Source organism: Leucoraja erinacea, chromosome 34 (genome assembly GCF_028641065.1).
Source record: "Leucoraja erinacea ecotype New England chromosome 34, Leri_hhj_1, whole genome shotgun sequence".
NCBI classification, from domain to species: Eukaryota; Metazoa; Chordata; class Chondrichthyes; order Rajiformes; family Rajidae; genus Leucoraja; species Leucoraja erinaceus.
The window spans coordinates 6541126-6558073 of record NC_073410.1 but is presented as its reverse complement, the minus strand read 5'-3'; the positions used below and the strand labels follow the sequence as shown (position 1 = coordinate 6558073).

At 47.1% G+C, this 16948-nt stretch overlaps 1 protein-coding gene across 2 annotated transcripts in view; it reads left to right on the top strand.

Moving 5' to 3' along the window:
* The window catches only part of cdh23 (cadherin-related 23), a 533293-nt gene that overhangs the window by 503014 nt on the left and 13331 nt on the right, over window positions 1–16948 (top strand). For both annotated transcript variants that reach the window (XM_055661759.1, XM_055661758.1), the window contains exons 49-58: window positions 1007–1176; window positions 2176–2313; window positions 3780–3899; window positions 6474–6651; window positions 9442–9653; window positions 10750–10941; window positions 11290–11403; window positions 13756–13882; window positions 15103–15354; window positions 16476–16637. In XM_055661759.1, the coding sequence (XP_055517734.1) occupies window positions 1007–1176; window positions 2176–2313; window positions 3780–3899; window positions 6474–6651; window positions 9442–9653; window positions 10750–10941; window positions 11290–11403; window positions 13756–13882; window positions 15103–15354; window positions 16476–16637 (1665 nt within the window). The remainder of the gene's footprint in view (window positions 1–1006; window positions 1177–2175; window positions 2314–3779; window positions 3900–6473; window positions 6652–9441; window positions 9654–10749; window positions 10942–11289; window positions 11404–13755; window positions 13883–15102; window positions 15355–16475; window positions 16638–16948) is intronic.

Below are 16948 nucleotides of genomic sequence, written 5' to 3'. Positions count from 1 at the left end.
TGCAACGGCTCGATTGTAATCGTGTATTGTCTTTCCACTGGCTGGTTAGCACGCAACAAAAGCTTTTCCTCCCTACCTCTGTACACACGGCAATAAACTAAGCTAAACTAGACTGCTTCAACAACTATTTGAGGGAAGAGTCTTCAGGAATGCCACTGAAGAGCAGATTCCCAATCAGTACAGAGTTGCCTGGCTATAACCTGACCTTCATGTCCCTCGGGGGTGAGAGCTTCTCTCTGGTTATCCTATCAAACCCTCTTATCATTGCAGACATCTCTGTTAATTCATCTGTTAACATTGCCATGCCTGAGGTATTTCAATCTCTGCAGCCTGCCATCCTAATTCCATTCAACCATCTTCACTTTGATTCCATTCTGAACGATCTGCCCTGTAGCAGTTCCCACAACAGTTTATCGTTCCTGCAGCTATTGCCCGAAGTGAAAACCTTGTGGTTCTGCTGTTGGAACAAAACGTCTTCACATCAAGGCTAACATCCTATTGTTATTTTTTAATGGTACTTGAATCCCAAATCTCCCGGATACTTCTTGCCATTATTATTTCTCTTGTTCACACTGAGTTTTATTCCCCACAGTTTGCCTGCTGATTTAATCCATAAGCATCCTGGGTGTTCCTGACAAGTTTGAGTTTAGTTTATTGTGGTTTATTGATTACCCACTGTACCTGATATCTGGCTGCCATTCACAGTCTTGAATCAATAAACATTTGCACAGACACAGCAACTCCAATTTGCGCTGGGCCTCACTTCATAACTTCATATAGCCCTTGTTTTCCCTCTTTCTCTCCATCCCCTTCCCCTTCCCACTTCTCCCACTAGTCTTACTGCATTTCCAAAGGTCCCAGTGTGCGAATGTCATTATATACAGTATATCAGCACAATGTATGCATCAGATAGGGATGAATACATTAGCGAGCAGATGTCCTTTGTGTGATCATTGCCAACAATCACCCTGTCCCATCCCATCCCATCTCGTCTGTCTTTCCACAGGAAAAATAGTTGCAAGTAGAACAGTGGATTATGAAGAGGTCCATTGGCTGAACTTCACAGTCCGTGCAGTGGATCACGGATCGCCAGCTCGATCTGTCGAGGTTCCTGTTTTCCTGCAGATCCAGGACGTCAACGATAACAACCCCGTCTTTGTGCAAGTCCCCTATCAGGTAACTGTTGCTAATGCTCCTCACAATGAACAGTGAATGGCTGCAGAATACCAAACCTGAGACCGCCATGAGTAAGGCTACATGAAGCAGGTGGGGTGGAGCACACAATCCTGGACTCTGTAGAGGGTCGTAACACTACCTTTCCCTCAATTCTTCTTGCCCTCTTCGACCCACATCCTTCAAGAGGGTTTTATGCCAAGAAATTCAATCACAGTCCTGAATTTACTCAATGACTGTTCACCCAGTGTCCAGAGGTTCAACATCCTCTGAGAAAAGGAGGCTCTGCTCATTCTCGGACAACCCTATACCCTAAACCAACTGATTACTGACTCACCAGCCAGTAAAAGAACCTTTAGGCACCCATCCTTGTGTGAAGACCATGATCGTATAGTGTATGCTCATGGCAAGAGTGTTTTTTTGACTGCACTAAGCACCAGGGTGTAGATCATCTCAGATGAATGTCACCACTATGTGATTCCCTCAGCCGTGACTGTTGGAATCTGCCTGTGATCCACAATCCACCCCAGTGAGTAGAACACAAAGTGCTGAAGTATCTCACAGGTCAGCAGCATCTCTGGAGAACATGGACAAGGGGATATGCTTGGGGTAGGGACCTTCTTCAGGCTCTGTCTTTCAGAAATGCTGCCTGAGGAAAGGTCTCAACCCGAAACGTGAGGTCCAAAGAAGAGTCCCATCGTTGCTTATCCCTGATCTCCAGAGATACTGCCTGACCCGCTGACTTACTCCAGCACTTTTAGTCTTTTTTTTAATGTTCCAGCATCTGCAGTTCCTTGTGGTTCTGCATACCCAACAGTGGTGACCTTAGCCCTGTGTGATTGTGCGTTAATTACCCAACATCTCGGTTAGAGAGGAAACTCCATTCTGGTCTTTATATCATCCCTTTATAACAACCCTTGCTGTTATCTGCTGGTATCTTGTCTCGTTCTGACTTAGAATAATTCCTTCCCCTTGAACCGTGTGTTTTGTTTGATGAGACAGAAGCCCGTGTTTGAAGACGTGTCCCTGGGCACGGTGATTCTCCAGGTCCGAGCCGTGGATGCAGATAACGGCCGATTCTCCCAGATCGAATACAACCTTGTCGACGGCGAGGGCCGGTTTGGGATCAACCACGAAACGGTGAGATGGATTATGATTCCTCCCGCTCGATAATCACCCAGAATAAATGAGCAACTTGTAATGAAGGGCAGGCAACCCTGAAACGGGTCTTATTACAGGTACAATAGGGCGGTCACGGTGGCACAGCGGTAGAGTTGCTGCCTTACAGCGAATGCAACGCCGGAGACCCGGGTTCGATCCCGACTACGGGTGCCGTCTGTACGGAGTTTGTACATTCTCCCCGTGTCCTTTCTCCAAGGTATTCTCTGAGATTTTTGGTTTCCTCCCACACACCAAGGGCGTACAGGTTTGTAGGTTAATTGGCTTGGTAAATGTAAAAATTGTCCCTAGTGGGTGTAGGATAGTGTTAATGTGCGGGGATCGCTGGACGGCACGGACCCGGTGGGCTGAAGGGCCTGTTTCCGCACTGTATCTCTAAGCTAAACTAAACTAGTAAGAATCTTTCCCAATATCCTCCAGGGGTGAGTGAGCAGCATTGGCTTGGACGGACATTACTGCCCATCCCTCGTTGCGCTTGAGAAGGCAGGACCTTCATGCTGCAGACCATGTGGTGAAGGTGATCCCTCGGTGCAGTATCTCCCAGTCTGGGTAGTTTCCTCGGGCTGCATTAGTTTAGCGATACAGCGCTGAAACAGGCCCTTCGGCCCACCGAGTCCATGCCGACCAGCGATTCCCACACATTAAACACTATCCTACACACACTAGGGATCATTTACAATTTTACCAAGCCAATTAACCAACAAACCTAGGAGGAAAACGGAGCTCCCGGGGGAAACCCACGCAGTCACAGGGAGAACGTACAGACAGCGCCCGTAGTCAGGATCGAACCTGGTGCTGTAAGGAAGTAACTCTACCGTTACGCCACCGTGCCGCCCGTTGGGAGACAGGAAGAAATCGTTTTGTTCAGACAATGATGACTCTTTGGAATTCTCTACCAAGGAAGGCTGTGCAGACTTGATTGTTGACTTCAAGCACTAAGATGGAAGCAGAGCTGGGATCTGAATGAATGGGAATCAGGCACCAGGGGCTCTTTGTCTGCTGCTGCTGCTGCTGCTGCTCCTATTTCACGTGTCTTATGTTTTATGTTCCTGCACCTGGATTTATGATACCAAGGTGTTCAAATTCCCCAAGGGTTGTTGGAGAATTTAAATCATTTAATCACATAAATCTGGAATAAAAACCTGCTGTTAGTATTGATCATCACAATACTCCAGAGTATCATTAAAAAAAAACATCTGGATCACTTATGTACCTTAAGGTAGTAAACCTGCACATGTATCAATCCAGACCCACACTCAGTAAGTGTTAGCTTTCTGTAAATGGATTTTATCAGGGAAATCAAAGAAAATTGATAATGAAAATTAAGAAACATTGATAGGAATTGGACCAATGTTTGAAGTGTTAAGATGAGTGCATGTGAGTAAAGTTGCCACAGTGTTAAATGTGCTACTGTCTCTCAAATAAAGGGCGATATTTATATTTTGGCTGCTCTTGATCGGGAGAAGAAAGACCACTACACGCTGACAGCCGTTGCCAAGGACAACCCAGGCGACATTGCACGTAATCGCAGAGAGAACGCTGTGCAGGTAACTCCCTCACCGACATGCGTGGTGGCGAATGTTTCAAGATCATGGTACTGTCACAGGAGTTCATTGGAGAAATGTATCGATTCTACTACTCTGGGATTGTCACACTGGGAATACACGACTTGGAAGTGTGCAGCCCCACAGTACCAGGCCCTGGACATGATCCCTATCCTTCCCTTCCCTGCATACCCATGTACCTACTAGTATGTCTACCACTTAAAGCCCACTGTTGTATCTGCCTCCACTACCGCCCACGACAGTCCATGTCTGCACCCAATGTCGCAAATGTTCTTTGTACAAAAAAAAGACTTCTCCCTTAAAATTTGAAGGTAGTCAAAAGTGCTGGAGAAACTCAGCGGGTGCGGCAGCATCTATGGAGCGAAGGAAATAGGCAACGTTTCGGGCCGATGCGTTAATGTTGTCACGTAAATTACACGCAAATGACGGCCAAGTGGGACAGGCCCTTAAAACTACACGAGGCGGAAGAGAGAGTCAGCAAGTGAGAGGGCAGGAGGATCTGTGCGGGATGGAGAGCAATGGTAGGTGGAGGGGAGATAAGGATGGGGAGGTCATAAGGAACAGGAGTAGAATTAGGCCATTCAGTCCATCAAGTCTACCCCGCCATTCAATCATGGCTGATCTATCTCTCCGTCCTAACTCCATTCTACTGCTTTTCCCCATAACCTCTGACGCCGATACTAATCAATAATCTATCTGTGTCTGCCTTCACAATATCCATTGATGGAGATGTGGGGGAGCAGGAAGTGTTGGTGTGGAAGCGGGGTGCATCTCACTTCCGTGCTTAATATCGCTGTCGATCCAACAAATTACAAAGCGAGTGTCAAAACAAAGGTCATCTTCTCCCTTTATTTGTTTTAACTTGCTGATTCTGTGATTGCCTCACATGTTTTTGAGAAGTGAAAGAGGATGTGGTGACTTTCATAATGTGTCAACCATTTGGCCAGTTATGTAGGATTTTGTACCCGCTCTAGGTTGATACTTCCATGGAGTGCCAATCACTTGTTACTGAGCTCCTGCCCGGAAATTTCACCCGTTTAAATCCATGGGACATATCCTGCGGATCCGTTCCCAGGGATGTTTTAGTTTCGTTCGGAGATACAGCGCGGAAACAGGCCCTTCGGTCCACCGAGTCCGCGCTGACCACCGATCCCAGCATGTCAACACTATCCTACACACACTAGGGACAATTTACACTTATACCAAGCCAATTAGCCTACAAACCCGCACGTCTTTGTAGTGCGTAAGGAAACCGGAGCACCCGGAGAAAGCCCACGCGGTCACGGAGGGAACGTACAAACTCCATACAGACAGCACCCATAGTCAGGATCGAACCCGAGTCTCGGGCGCTGTGAGGCAGCTACTTTGCCCACTGCACCGCCCCTCTCCTACACATTCACTTACAACCCCCTCCCATTCCCCATCTTCGATAAACTATTTTCGCATGGCTTTGTGCCTGCATATTTAACACATGACTTCATCTGTGGCTTCTCACTGGAGTTGTCCATTCTTCAGAACCGAATATGTCCGATTTGCCTGTTGCGGTGGAGCTTCTGAATATCCAACCAGTGCTGCACTGGTGGTGCAGCGGTAACGTTGCAGCGCCAGAGATCCGGGTTCGATCCCGACTACGGGTGCTTGTCTGTACGTAGTTTGTACCTTCTCCCCGTGACCTGTGTGGGTTTTCTCCGGGCGCTCCGGTTTCCCTCCACACTCCAAAGACGTACAGGTTTGTAGGTAAATTGGCTTGGTATAATGTAAAATTGTCCCTAGTGTGTGTAGGATAGTGTTAGTGTACGGGATGATCGCTGGTCGGCGTGGACTCTGTGGGCTGAAGGACCTGTATCCACGCTGTATCTCTAAACTACGCTACACTAAGTAGTGCAGAGCTTGGACATGGGAGGATAAGCTCTCTGGTCACCATGGCAACCCATGCTGGCCTTCTCCTCTCCCCATTCCCATAGGGCAATAGACCATAGGTGCAGGAGTAGACCATTCAGCCAACACCGCCATTCAATGTGATTATGGCTGATCATCCCCAATCAGTACCCCGTTCCTGCCTTCTCCCCATATCCCCTGACTCTGCTATCTTTAAGAGCCCTATCTAGCTCTCTCTTGAAAGTATCCAGTGAACCGGTCTCCACCGCCCTCTGGGGCAGAGAATTCCACAGACTCACCACTGTGATTAAAAAGTGTTTCCTCGTCTCCGTTCCAAATGGCTTACCCCTTATTCTTAAACTGTGGCCCCTGGTTCTGGACTCCCCCTACATCGGGAACATGTTTCATGCCTCTAGCGTGTCCAAACCCTTAACAATCTTATATGTTTCAATAAGATATCCTCTCATCCTTCTAACCTCCAGAGTGTAATAGTCCAGCTGCTCCATTCTCTCATGTCCAGAGCCATCTTCAAACCACTCAGAATGATGAGCACAGCACAGGAACAGGCCCTTCAGCCCACAATCCCAATTCTGAACATGATGCCATCTGCCTGCACGTGATCCAGTGCAACTGCAGCCTAGAGGCACGGTTTAATTTCGACGTTATTTCCTGCTACAGGTGCTGGTAACTGTCCTGGACGTTAACGACTATCGCCCCAAGTTCTCGAAGAACGTGTTTAGCACCAGCGTGTACGAGAATGAGCCTGGAGGGGCCTCGGTGGTTACCATGACAGCGACAGACCTGGACGAAGGGGAAAATGCGGAGTTACAGTACAGTATCCAGGGAGCAGGAGCAGGTAGGCTCAACAGTTAACTCTTTCAGAAAACATTTCAATTGCACGTCATCTTATTTATATTTGGAGCTCTTACTTTCCACGTCTTTCCAGGGACTGTATGAATGAGTACACTGCTAACCATTTTATTCTTCAGCTGGGGAGAGCAGCTGGCAAGGTCAGCGTTCAATGGCCATTCCTAACTGCCCTTGAAAAGCTGCCTGTGTGTGAGTCGGTCACCTTCCTTTGTCCAGTAGAGTTTCCAAGACTTGTACTTGATGCCATTGAAAGAGCAACCAATGGATTTCAAGTCAAGGAGATCTGCATCGCTGTAGATAGTCTTCCCATGGGGCCTTGGAGCCCTCACTTTCTACTTTAGCCCCAAGAGCTAAGTCTAACTCTCTCTTGAAAACATCCAGTGAATTTGACCTCCACTGCCTTCTGTGGCAGATAATTCCACAGAGTCACAACTCTCTGGGTGAAAAAGGTTTTCCTCATCTCAGTCCTACATGGCCTAACCCTTATTCTTAAACTGTGACCCCTGGATCTGGACTCCCACAATACGGGGAATTTTTTTCCTGCATCTAGCCTGTTCAATCCCTTCAGAATGTTATGTTTCTATAAAATCCCCTGTCTAAATTCCAGTGAATATAAGCCCAGTCAATCCATTCTTTCATCATATGTCAGTCCCGCCATCCCGGGAATTATCCTGGTGAACCTACGCTGCACCCCCTCAATAACAAGAATGGCCTTCCTCAAATTAGGGGACCAGAACTGCACACAGTACTCCAGGTGCGGTCTCACCAGGGCCCTGTACAACTGCAGTAGGACTCCTTGTTCCTATATGGAAATCCTCTCAATCAATCAATCAACCTTTATTGTCATCTTGCAAGAAATCCTACTCGCTATGAAGGTTTCCCAGTGAATGCGGAGTTGCTTTCTTCATTAACACCAATGCTGTACCTGTTAAAATGCTGTTGACAGATTGCTAAAAAATCTGATTTAAGCTTCTAAGAAAATAGAGTGCCACTGGAGCACCTTCTTCATGGTTTCGCTCTGTGGTGCAGGGCAGCCTCGTAGTCCGGGGTCTTGATCTCTTGCCCATAATGTGTAACGCAAGGAATCTGAAGCTGCTGAACAGTTCTCTCGCCACCACTGCTCCCCCCACCACCCCACTGAAAACTGGAAGCAGGTTGGTGCTCCCGACTTGCCCCTTTCCCAAGGTGTAGAAACGATGTTTGGGGAGTGAGGCCTGTTTTAGTTTCTTGTTGATGCTGATGGGCCCGTTTGAGGTTGGTGTTCCTGGGCAGCAGGCACTTCACTCTCGGAGTCAAGCTGAGGGGCATGCTCAGGCTGCGCCCTCCTTGACTTAGTTTTTTTCGACATTCAATTGCCACATCTCGCTGCCAACCAATCCAGTGTCATTGCCTGCTCGGCACTGTTGAAGTTTGTTGGATGGCGCTAAATCTTTAAGCTTCTAAGAGAGTAGAGAGGGGCTCAACTCTCCAAAGCAGGGCCAGGGGTCTGGGTTAACGGGGATCTGAAATGACCCACCACTGAAAACTGGGGGAGGGACGGTAGTTCCATTGGGGGAGTGGAGGAGGGAGAGCTGGGCATTGGGGTGCCAACCATCCTGGGAGTCGGCACCTTTATGGGATGGTGATCGAATGGGGGAGAGGGACCAAGGAGGGGGTGGGGAGAAATGGGGGAGGGAGGTCGGGGAGTGGAGGAGGAAGGAGGGAGGAGAGGGGTGGGGAGGGCGTGGAATCAAGGAGGAGGGGGATGGGAGGGAGGGGGAGGGGGGGAGGTGTGGGGGTGTTGGTTAGGGGTGAGAGGAGAGTTAAACTGGTAGGGGCAGGGTAGGGGAGTGGAATGAATGAGGAAGCACTGGCCATCCTTTCTGCCCTCTCAGGGTACCCTTGTCCTGCATCGTACAACGAGCCATGTCTGGCCACAGAAAGCAGGTCCGTCAGCAATTTCACAATCCCATCACTGGAAGTCAACTCCCACCGCAAGACGCAAGCGCAGGAAGTTACAAAACATTTTGCAATCGTTGGCAAAAAGATTGTTTATGTAAGGGTTTACCGATAATTAACACTAAAGGCTAGAAGTTGTGTTGTCAGCAAATTGGATACATTTCCTCTCTCTCCCACACCCCCCCCACTTCTCTCCTCTTCTCCCCCCAATCCCCACCCCACCCATTTCCAGATAGAAATTCAATCACTTAATTCAATCCAATCACCTTCTGCTGCCACCAATGTGACTTTATTGTCACATGTACCTAGATACAGTGATTTTGTTTTGTATACAATTCAATAAAATCATACTATTCATAAGCACAGTGGTATATAAGTACAAAAGGTGCAACCAATGTAGTGTGATAATGGTAGACTTCACTGGGGCATCACAGTGAGACAGTCCCAGCGCCATCTTGTACCCTTCAAGTTTCAAGTCTTAAAAATGTTGAAGAAGGGCCTTGACCCGAAACGTCCCTATTGCTTATCTCCAGACTTGCTGCGTGACCCGCTGAGTTACTCCAGCCTTTTAATGGGTCTGAAGAAGGATCTCGACCCGAAACATCACCTATACCTTTTCTCCAGAGATGCTGCCTGTCCCACTGAGTTACTCCAGCATTTTGTGTCTATGTTAAAAATGTAGTGTCTTATCTTGGCCTCATAGACCCGTTGTCATGGCAACGGTACTGGGTCGGTGTTGCTGGGGTTGGCCTTGGCCTGGCGATGCCAACAAAGTCCTCCACCGTCTGATATAAGACATCTGTTCTCCCTCCCTCTCTCTGTATTTCTCTCGTTGCAGAGGCCTTTAGGATCGATGAGGACACAGCACTGATCACCACCACAAGGCTCCTGGAATCCTACGAGAGGTTTAACTTGACCGTGGTGGCCACTGATAAAGGCAGGCCACCATTGTGGGGCACAACTCTGCTCAAGGTCGACGTGATCGATGTCAACGACAATCGACCTGTGTTTGTGAGGCCCCCCAATGGGACGATACTACACATCATGGAGGTAATAGGATGGGCCGGGACCTCCGTTTCACCGGCACTGAAACGTTGCCAATCCCATGCCCAGGCCACATCATCGCAAAACGTTCACAAGGTTGTTTAAGAAGGAACTGCAGATGCTGGAAAATCGAAGGTACACAAAAAAATGCTGGAGAAACTCAGCGGGTGCAGCAGCATCTATGGAGCGAAGGAAATAGGCAACGTTTCGGGCCCGAAACGTTGCCTATTTCCTTCGCTCCATAGATGCTTGCTGCACCCGCTGAGTTTCTCCAGCATTTTTTTGTGTACCATAAGATTTAGGTTAGTTTAGAGATACAGCACGGAAACAGGCCCTTCGGCCCACCGGGGCCGCGCCGACCAGCGATCCCCGCACATTAACGCTATCCTACACCCACTAGAGACAATTTTTACATTTACAAAGCCAATTGATCTATAAACCGGTACGTCTTTGGAATGTGGGAGGAAACAGAAGATCTCGGAGAAAACCCACGCAGGTCACGGGGAGAACGTACAAACTCGGTACAGACAGCACCCATAATCGGGATCGAACCCGGGTATCCGGCGCTGCATTCGTTGTAAGGCAGCAACTCTACTGCTGTGCCACCGTGACTGCCACGTTGTCTCGAAGAAGGTGTTAAATCCTTTAAAATGCAGCATTAGAATAAACTTCATTTCAGCACAGTGTGAAATGTGCTGGTGTTTTTTTTATCAGAAAGTGTAGCTGTCTCTAGACATGACTAGAGATGAAAGAGACCACAAGTCAAGTCAAGTTTGGAGGTCTAGAGAGTCAAGAGTATTTAATTGTTATATGTATCAGAACAATCAAATGCTTATTTACAGCAGCATACCTGGCCTGTAAAGGCAATGACTGTAGATTAGACTTTTTGAGATACAGCGCAGAAACAGACCCTTCAGCCCACCGAGTCCGCGCCAACCAGCGATCACCCCGTGCACGAGCACTATCCTACACACTTGGGGCAATTTACAATTTTTACCAAAGCCAATTAACCTTGTAGTGTGAGAGGAAACCTGAGCACCGTATGAAAATGGTGGCGGGCGTGTGGGCAAGGCAGTGAAGTGTGCATTGTGTTCCTTCCCAGGAGAGAGAGCCGGGCTTCAACGTGTATGAGGTGCTGGCCACAGACAACGACGAGGGTGTAAACGGAGCTGTCCGATACAGCTTCCTGAAGACAGCCGTCAACCGAGACTGGGAGCATTTCAACATCGACCCCCTCAGCGGAATCATCAACACCACAGCCAGGTTGGACAGGGAGCGGCAAGCCGTCTATAATGTGAGTCCTTGTACACGTTGTCTTGTCCCTGCAATATGGTGGGAGGGACTCATCTGAAATCTGAGAAAAGTAATAGGTGACGTTTCGGGTTGGAAACCTTCTTCAGGAATTGCTTATTTCCTTTCTCTAAAGATGCTGCCTGACCTGCTGAGTTACTCCAGCATTGAGTGTCTATCTTACATTGTTCGGAACTGCTTGTCTGATATCCAGAGGTAATTGCATGGGGAATTTATATTAGCTCCCTTTAAGCAGGAAGTTGGGTGACTGTATGATGCCTTTAGTTATCACTGTGAAGATGGAACGATACCAGATGATGAGACTCATCGTTGATTCTTCTTTTCTCTTCAGCTCATTCTCCTGGCCTATGACCTGGGGCAGCCCGTTCCCTATGAGACCACACAGCTCCTGCAGGTGGCCCTGGATGACATCGATGACAATGAGCCACTCTTCCTCAAACCACCCGTAAGGACAGTTCAGGGATCTGAACTCGCAGTTGGGTTCTGCAAACGCAGCCCATTGGCCAGGGAAATTCTTGCTTCGGTTTAGTTCATTATCAGGTGCATCGAGATACAATGAAAACCTTTAGTTGGCCATTCGGCCCATCATTCCTGAGATGACTCCAAGATAAAAGTTAGCCCACGTTCGGACTCTCCAGCCCTGCACTTACTCCTGCTGCCATCCTTCCAGGCAGTGTGTTCCTGGAGACAGCAGCTAGCTGAGAAAGAGAGAGGGAAACATTCCTCTCTACTCCCCTCTGACCTGTTAGTTTGCCTGATATGTTAAAACTGCATCCTTTTCAAAGGCTGTATGCTTTGAGCTGCTCCGTTGCATCACCCAGAGTAAGTAGAAAGCATCTTCCCTTCATCTCCTTTGTCCCAAGGAGAACAATCGGACTTCTCTAAAACCAATAAAGACGTGACTTCACTGAGATGGCGGAGCTGAGCTAACTGTGCGCAGCTGAGTTGTGGTTTCCCAGGGCTCGTTAGAAACGCTTGGATGATTTAGGGCTGTGCGGTGACAGGGTTATGTGACATGAATCAAAGTTTTATGTTTATATTCTTCACGTGAAATGAGGCAATGAGACAGGGCAAGAAGGGAGGTGGGAGTAACATGTCAGGGAGGTAACGATTGATGAGTGATCTGGAGACATGAACGGCAAGGCTGAACATCTGATGAAGACAGTGTCAGATTGCTGCAACAAACATTGACCTTTACTGGCTCTGCAATCCAACAGCATAAGTCAGTGAACAGGGACTCTGCAATGGGCTGCATGGTGGTGCAGCGGTAGAGTTGCTGCCTCACAGCGCTTGCAGCGCCGGAGACCCGGGTTCTGTTCGTACGGAGTTTGTACCTTCTCCCCGTGACCGCGTGGGTTTTCTCCAAGATCTTCGGTTTCCTCCCACACTCCAAAGGCGTACAGGTTTGTAGGTTAATTGGCTTGGTAGAAACAAAATTTAAATTGTTCCTAGTGTGTGTAGGCTAGTGTTAATGTGCGAGGATCGCTGGTAGGTGCGGAAGGGCCTGTTTTCAAGCTGTATCTCGAAACTAAACAGGGCTACCTACAGATCGGTTTCAATGAATGCGCTATTTCTGAAAGCTCTATTATATGCTGGATCAACTATTAATTTTTCTTCCTATATTTATCGGAGCTTTGTATCTCCAATGGAAATTGTTCCTTTTACCCTATTACCTGGGGTACAGCGGTGTAGTGGTTAAGTTGTCAGTCGGAGTTCTGCACCATTAATCCAGGGATGCAAGTTCAAATCCCACCACGGCCACTGAGCAATTTGAGTGCAAGTACTTAAATAGAGCAGAGAATTCTGAAGCATGCAGCTAGACAGAGTAACAGTTGCTTTGAAATTGCTGGGTTAGAATAAAAGCTCAGAATAACAGCTCAGCCTCGTAGGATTCAACAGAGGAGACATTTCTTCACTCAGTGGGAATATAAATCTTCGGATTTCTCTCGCCCAGGAACCTGTGCACACTCACGCCTCCAGGGTCATTTGTCGGGAACATGGAGAATATGGTGGATGGGTGGGAAGGTGGAGCTGATGCAGAGGACGACTCACTGTCTTAGTGAATGGGAGGGATGGTACAGGAGGCTGAATTATCTCCTCCTATTCCTTTTACCTTTCAGAGATTTCACACATTGAAACATGCCTTTATCATTCCCGTTGTAGCAAATTGCAAAGATGTTTTGAATAGAGATGAATGGAAGAAGTATGAAATCTTTCAAAGAAAGGATGTCCAACATCTTATTAAATCCATCAAACATTTCATAGAACACTGAAAAATACAGATTTGGGAATTATTTAAGAAAATATATAAGTGGAAAAAAAAGAGAAAATATTTCCAAAATGCAGGGACCAAAGTGAACTTTATTGTAAGCATTAGAGTCATAGTCAAACACTGTCCTTTGGCCCAACTTGCCCACAGTGACCAACATGTCCCACTTGCCTGCGTTTGGCCCATATCCCTCTAAACCTGTCCTATCCATGTACCTGTCAAAATGTTTTTCTTAAATTACAATAGTACCTGCCTCAACTGCCCCCTCTAGCAGCTTGTTCCATGCACCCAGCACCCTTTGTATGAAAATGTAACCCTCACCTTAAACTTATGTCCTCTGGTTCTCGATTCCCTTAGTCTGTCTCTGTGCGTCTGCCCGATCTATTCCTCTCATGATTTTATGCACCTCTAAAAGATCACCTCCGCGCTCCAAGGAATAGAGTCCTCGAACACGAGAGGATGTTTCAATTTCAGACATTCTCACTGGCTTGATCTCTCTAACCTGCTGTGGTGTCCATCTTTTGTTAGAGAAGTTCGCAGTACCAGCGCCTCTTTGTGGCTGAGCACTCTGACCCTGCCACAGTGGTGGGCAATGTGACCGGAGCCATCGATGCGGATGAGGGGCCCAATGCCGTGGTCTACTACTTCATAGCAGGTGGGTTCCCAACCAGTTGAGGTGTGCCTCATCATCTGTGTGAATCTTGTGTATTATGTCCAACTCCACAACGCAACCATCTTCTACTGATCTGACTGCACCTGCTTTTTCGTCACCCATTCCTTCTCTCCAGTTGCTGCCTGTCCCGCTGAGTTACTCCAGCATTTTGTGCCTATCTTCGGTGTAAACCAGCATCTGCAGTTCCTTCCTACAATCCTCTCAGTGTCTACTGAAATGGCTAAGGAAGGGGGCAATTAAGGTGGACAATAAATGTTGCCCTTGCAACATTAAAGGGGAGGCCATTTAAAACGGAGATGGGGGAAAATCTTTCATCCAGAGAGTTGTGAATTTGTGGAATTCTCTGCCACAGAAGGCAGTGGAGGCCAAATTCACTGGATGAATTTAAAAGAGTTAGATACAGCTCTAGGGGCTCAATAGCGGAATCAAGGGATATGGGGAGAAGGCAGGCACGGGTTACGGATAGTGGATGATCAGCCATGATCACAGTGAATGGCGGTGCTGGCTGGAAGGGCCAATTGGTCTCCTCCTATGTTCTCTGTTTCTGTGCCAGGAACGGGTTAATGAAGGAACAAATGAAAATTCAGCGTTTTGCTAATCCTTGCTGACTGAATGTGAACACATAATAGTTAGAATTATGACCTTGCCTGCCTTACTTATGCAAGGTCCCCCTCCCCTATACAACACAGGTTCCCATGTACATATAGCCCCTCTCTGTCCCCCACCAGTAATTCTAATGCCTGGAACTTCAAATCCCAATCTCAGCCAATTTGTCAATCCCATCCTTAATCTACAATTCCTGCCATTGTGTTCATTTCCATATGCCGGGAAATTCTTTCAAGATTAAATCAATGATGTTGTTATCTTTGGGCGTGTGCATTGCTTCTGTACCTTCACCTTCAATCTCTTCCTTCAACTCCAGAGGAGGGTCCCTGTCATAAAACTCACATTGGTGGGGAAATTTAAGCAGGCAGCTCCCGACTTTAGAATCTGTCCTTGATGCAGCATTAGAATATGATCTTAATGTGTTTGCGTGGAAGGAAGTTGATTGCAATGTAAGGCAGACACAAAATGCTGGAGTAACTCAGCGGGTGATGCTGCCTCATCCGCTGAATTACTCCAGCATTCTGTGTCTATCTTCGATTTTAAACCAGCATCCGCAGTTCTTTCTTACACATTCATCGAAATGTGCTTCAACACAGCTGGAGATCCGGACAACAACTTTCATCTGAACAGGAATGGGCTTCTCAAGGTGGTGAAGGACCTGGATCGAGAAATGAACCCATTCTACACCATCATTGTCAAGGCCTCAAGCAACCGCAACTGGAGGTCTTCAAGGCAGAAGAGTCGGGTCTTTGACCCCAGCACCGACCTCACCCTCCAAGAGGTCCGCATCATCCTGGGGGACATCAATGACCAGCCACCGATATTCACCAAGTCAGAGTACACCGCTGGTGAGTTTCCTCACGTCCATGCGTTAGCAGCCGTTTGGGTAGAAGCTTCAATAGGGCAGAGATGTTTAGTTTAGAGATACAGCACGGAAACAGGCCCTTCAGCCCACCGAATCCACGCCGACCAGTGGTCCTGTACACTAGCATCTAGGGAATTTTTTTTACAATTTTACCAAACCAATTAGATTATAAACCCGTCCGTTTTTAGAGTGTGGGAGGAAAGCTTAGCACCCAGGGGCAACTCACGGGGTGAAGGTACAAACAAATGTGTAAGCAACAGCAGTGATTAATAAGGGCAGTTACAGAAAAACTAATGGTGAGAAAACTCACATCAAATATAGTGCGTTTTTGGTTTGATCGGACATGGAACTGTGACGAGATTTCTAGTCATTTTATAGAGGCTTGAGAGAAGGTTATTCTAAAACTGAGAAGTTATTCATACCAGGATACACTGAGTGCGGTGACCTCATTTTATTCTTGCAAAGTGGCTGAGGGTGGCCCGATAATGATAAATGAAATACTTTAGTGTGGTGGATAGAGAGAACATTTTTCCATTTATAGGGAATTCAGGCCCCCAGGTAACTAACATCAACAGGGAGTTTTAGTTTCAAAAAGTCAAGAGTGTTTTCTTGTCATATGTCCAGGATCGAAGAATAAAATTCTTAAAGATACAACGGAGAAACAGGCCCTTTGGCCCACCAAATCCATGCCGACTAACGATCGCCCATACACTAGTTCTATCCTACACATTAGGGGCAATTTACAGAAGCCAATTAACCTACAAACTTGCACGTCTTTAGAGTGTGGGAGGAAACCTGGAGCACATGGATAAAACCCACACTTTCACAGCGAGAGCAACTCCATACAGAAAGCTGGTCGGTGTGGCCTCGTTGAGCCGAAGGTCCTGTTTGCACGCTGTATCTCTAAACTAAACTAAGATATTTCTTATATATAATCTACACAGATCTGTCTGTGATTGATCTACAAGATGAGCTTCCTCATTTCCACTGCTATAAATATCATTCTATATATCTGCAGTTCCTTGTCTATTCAGTGTCATTTGATGTTGCTTTCCTCCGATCCCATTTCTGTTGGACATTAATGAACCTGTCTCCCCCCTACAGGTGTTGCCACTGATGCTAAAGTGGGCTCCGAACTGATCAGAGTAAAGGCCTATGATTCTGACATTGGAAACAACAGCCTCGCCTTCTATCAGATCATTAACATCCGCTACATCAAGCAGCAGTTCAATGATTCTGAAGATGTTGGGAATGTCTTCATCATTGGTAGGATCATGTGCCTCACTGTACCTTGCTGTGAAACACTAACACCCAGCATTTGATGTTACCTATATATCAATGTTAGCACTTAACAAGTTGATGGGAACTGCCGTTTTCAATGCTTTTAGCTCTTTTCCTTAATGTTATGCTTCAGATATGATAATTCCCAAAGCATTTCACACGGGCTCACACAAAAACAGTCGGCACAATGGAGATATTGGAAAAGGTGACCAGAGGACTAGTCAAAGAAAGGTTCCCTCTCCTGAGAGAGATAATAATTGGTAATTGTATCCACATTTATCAAAATTCTAGTATTT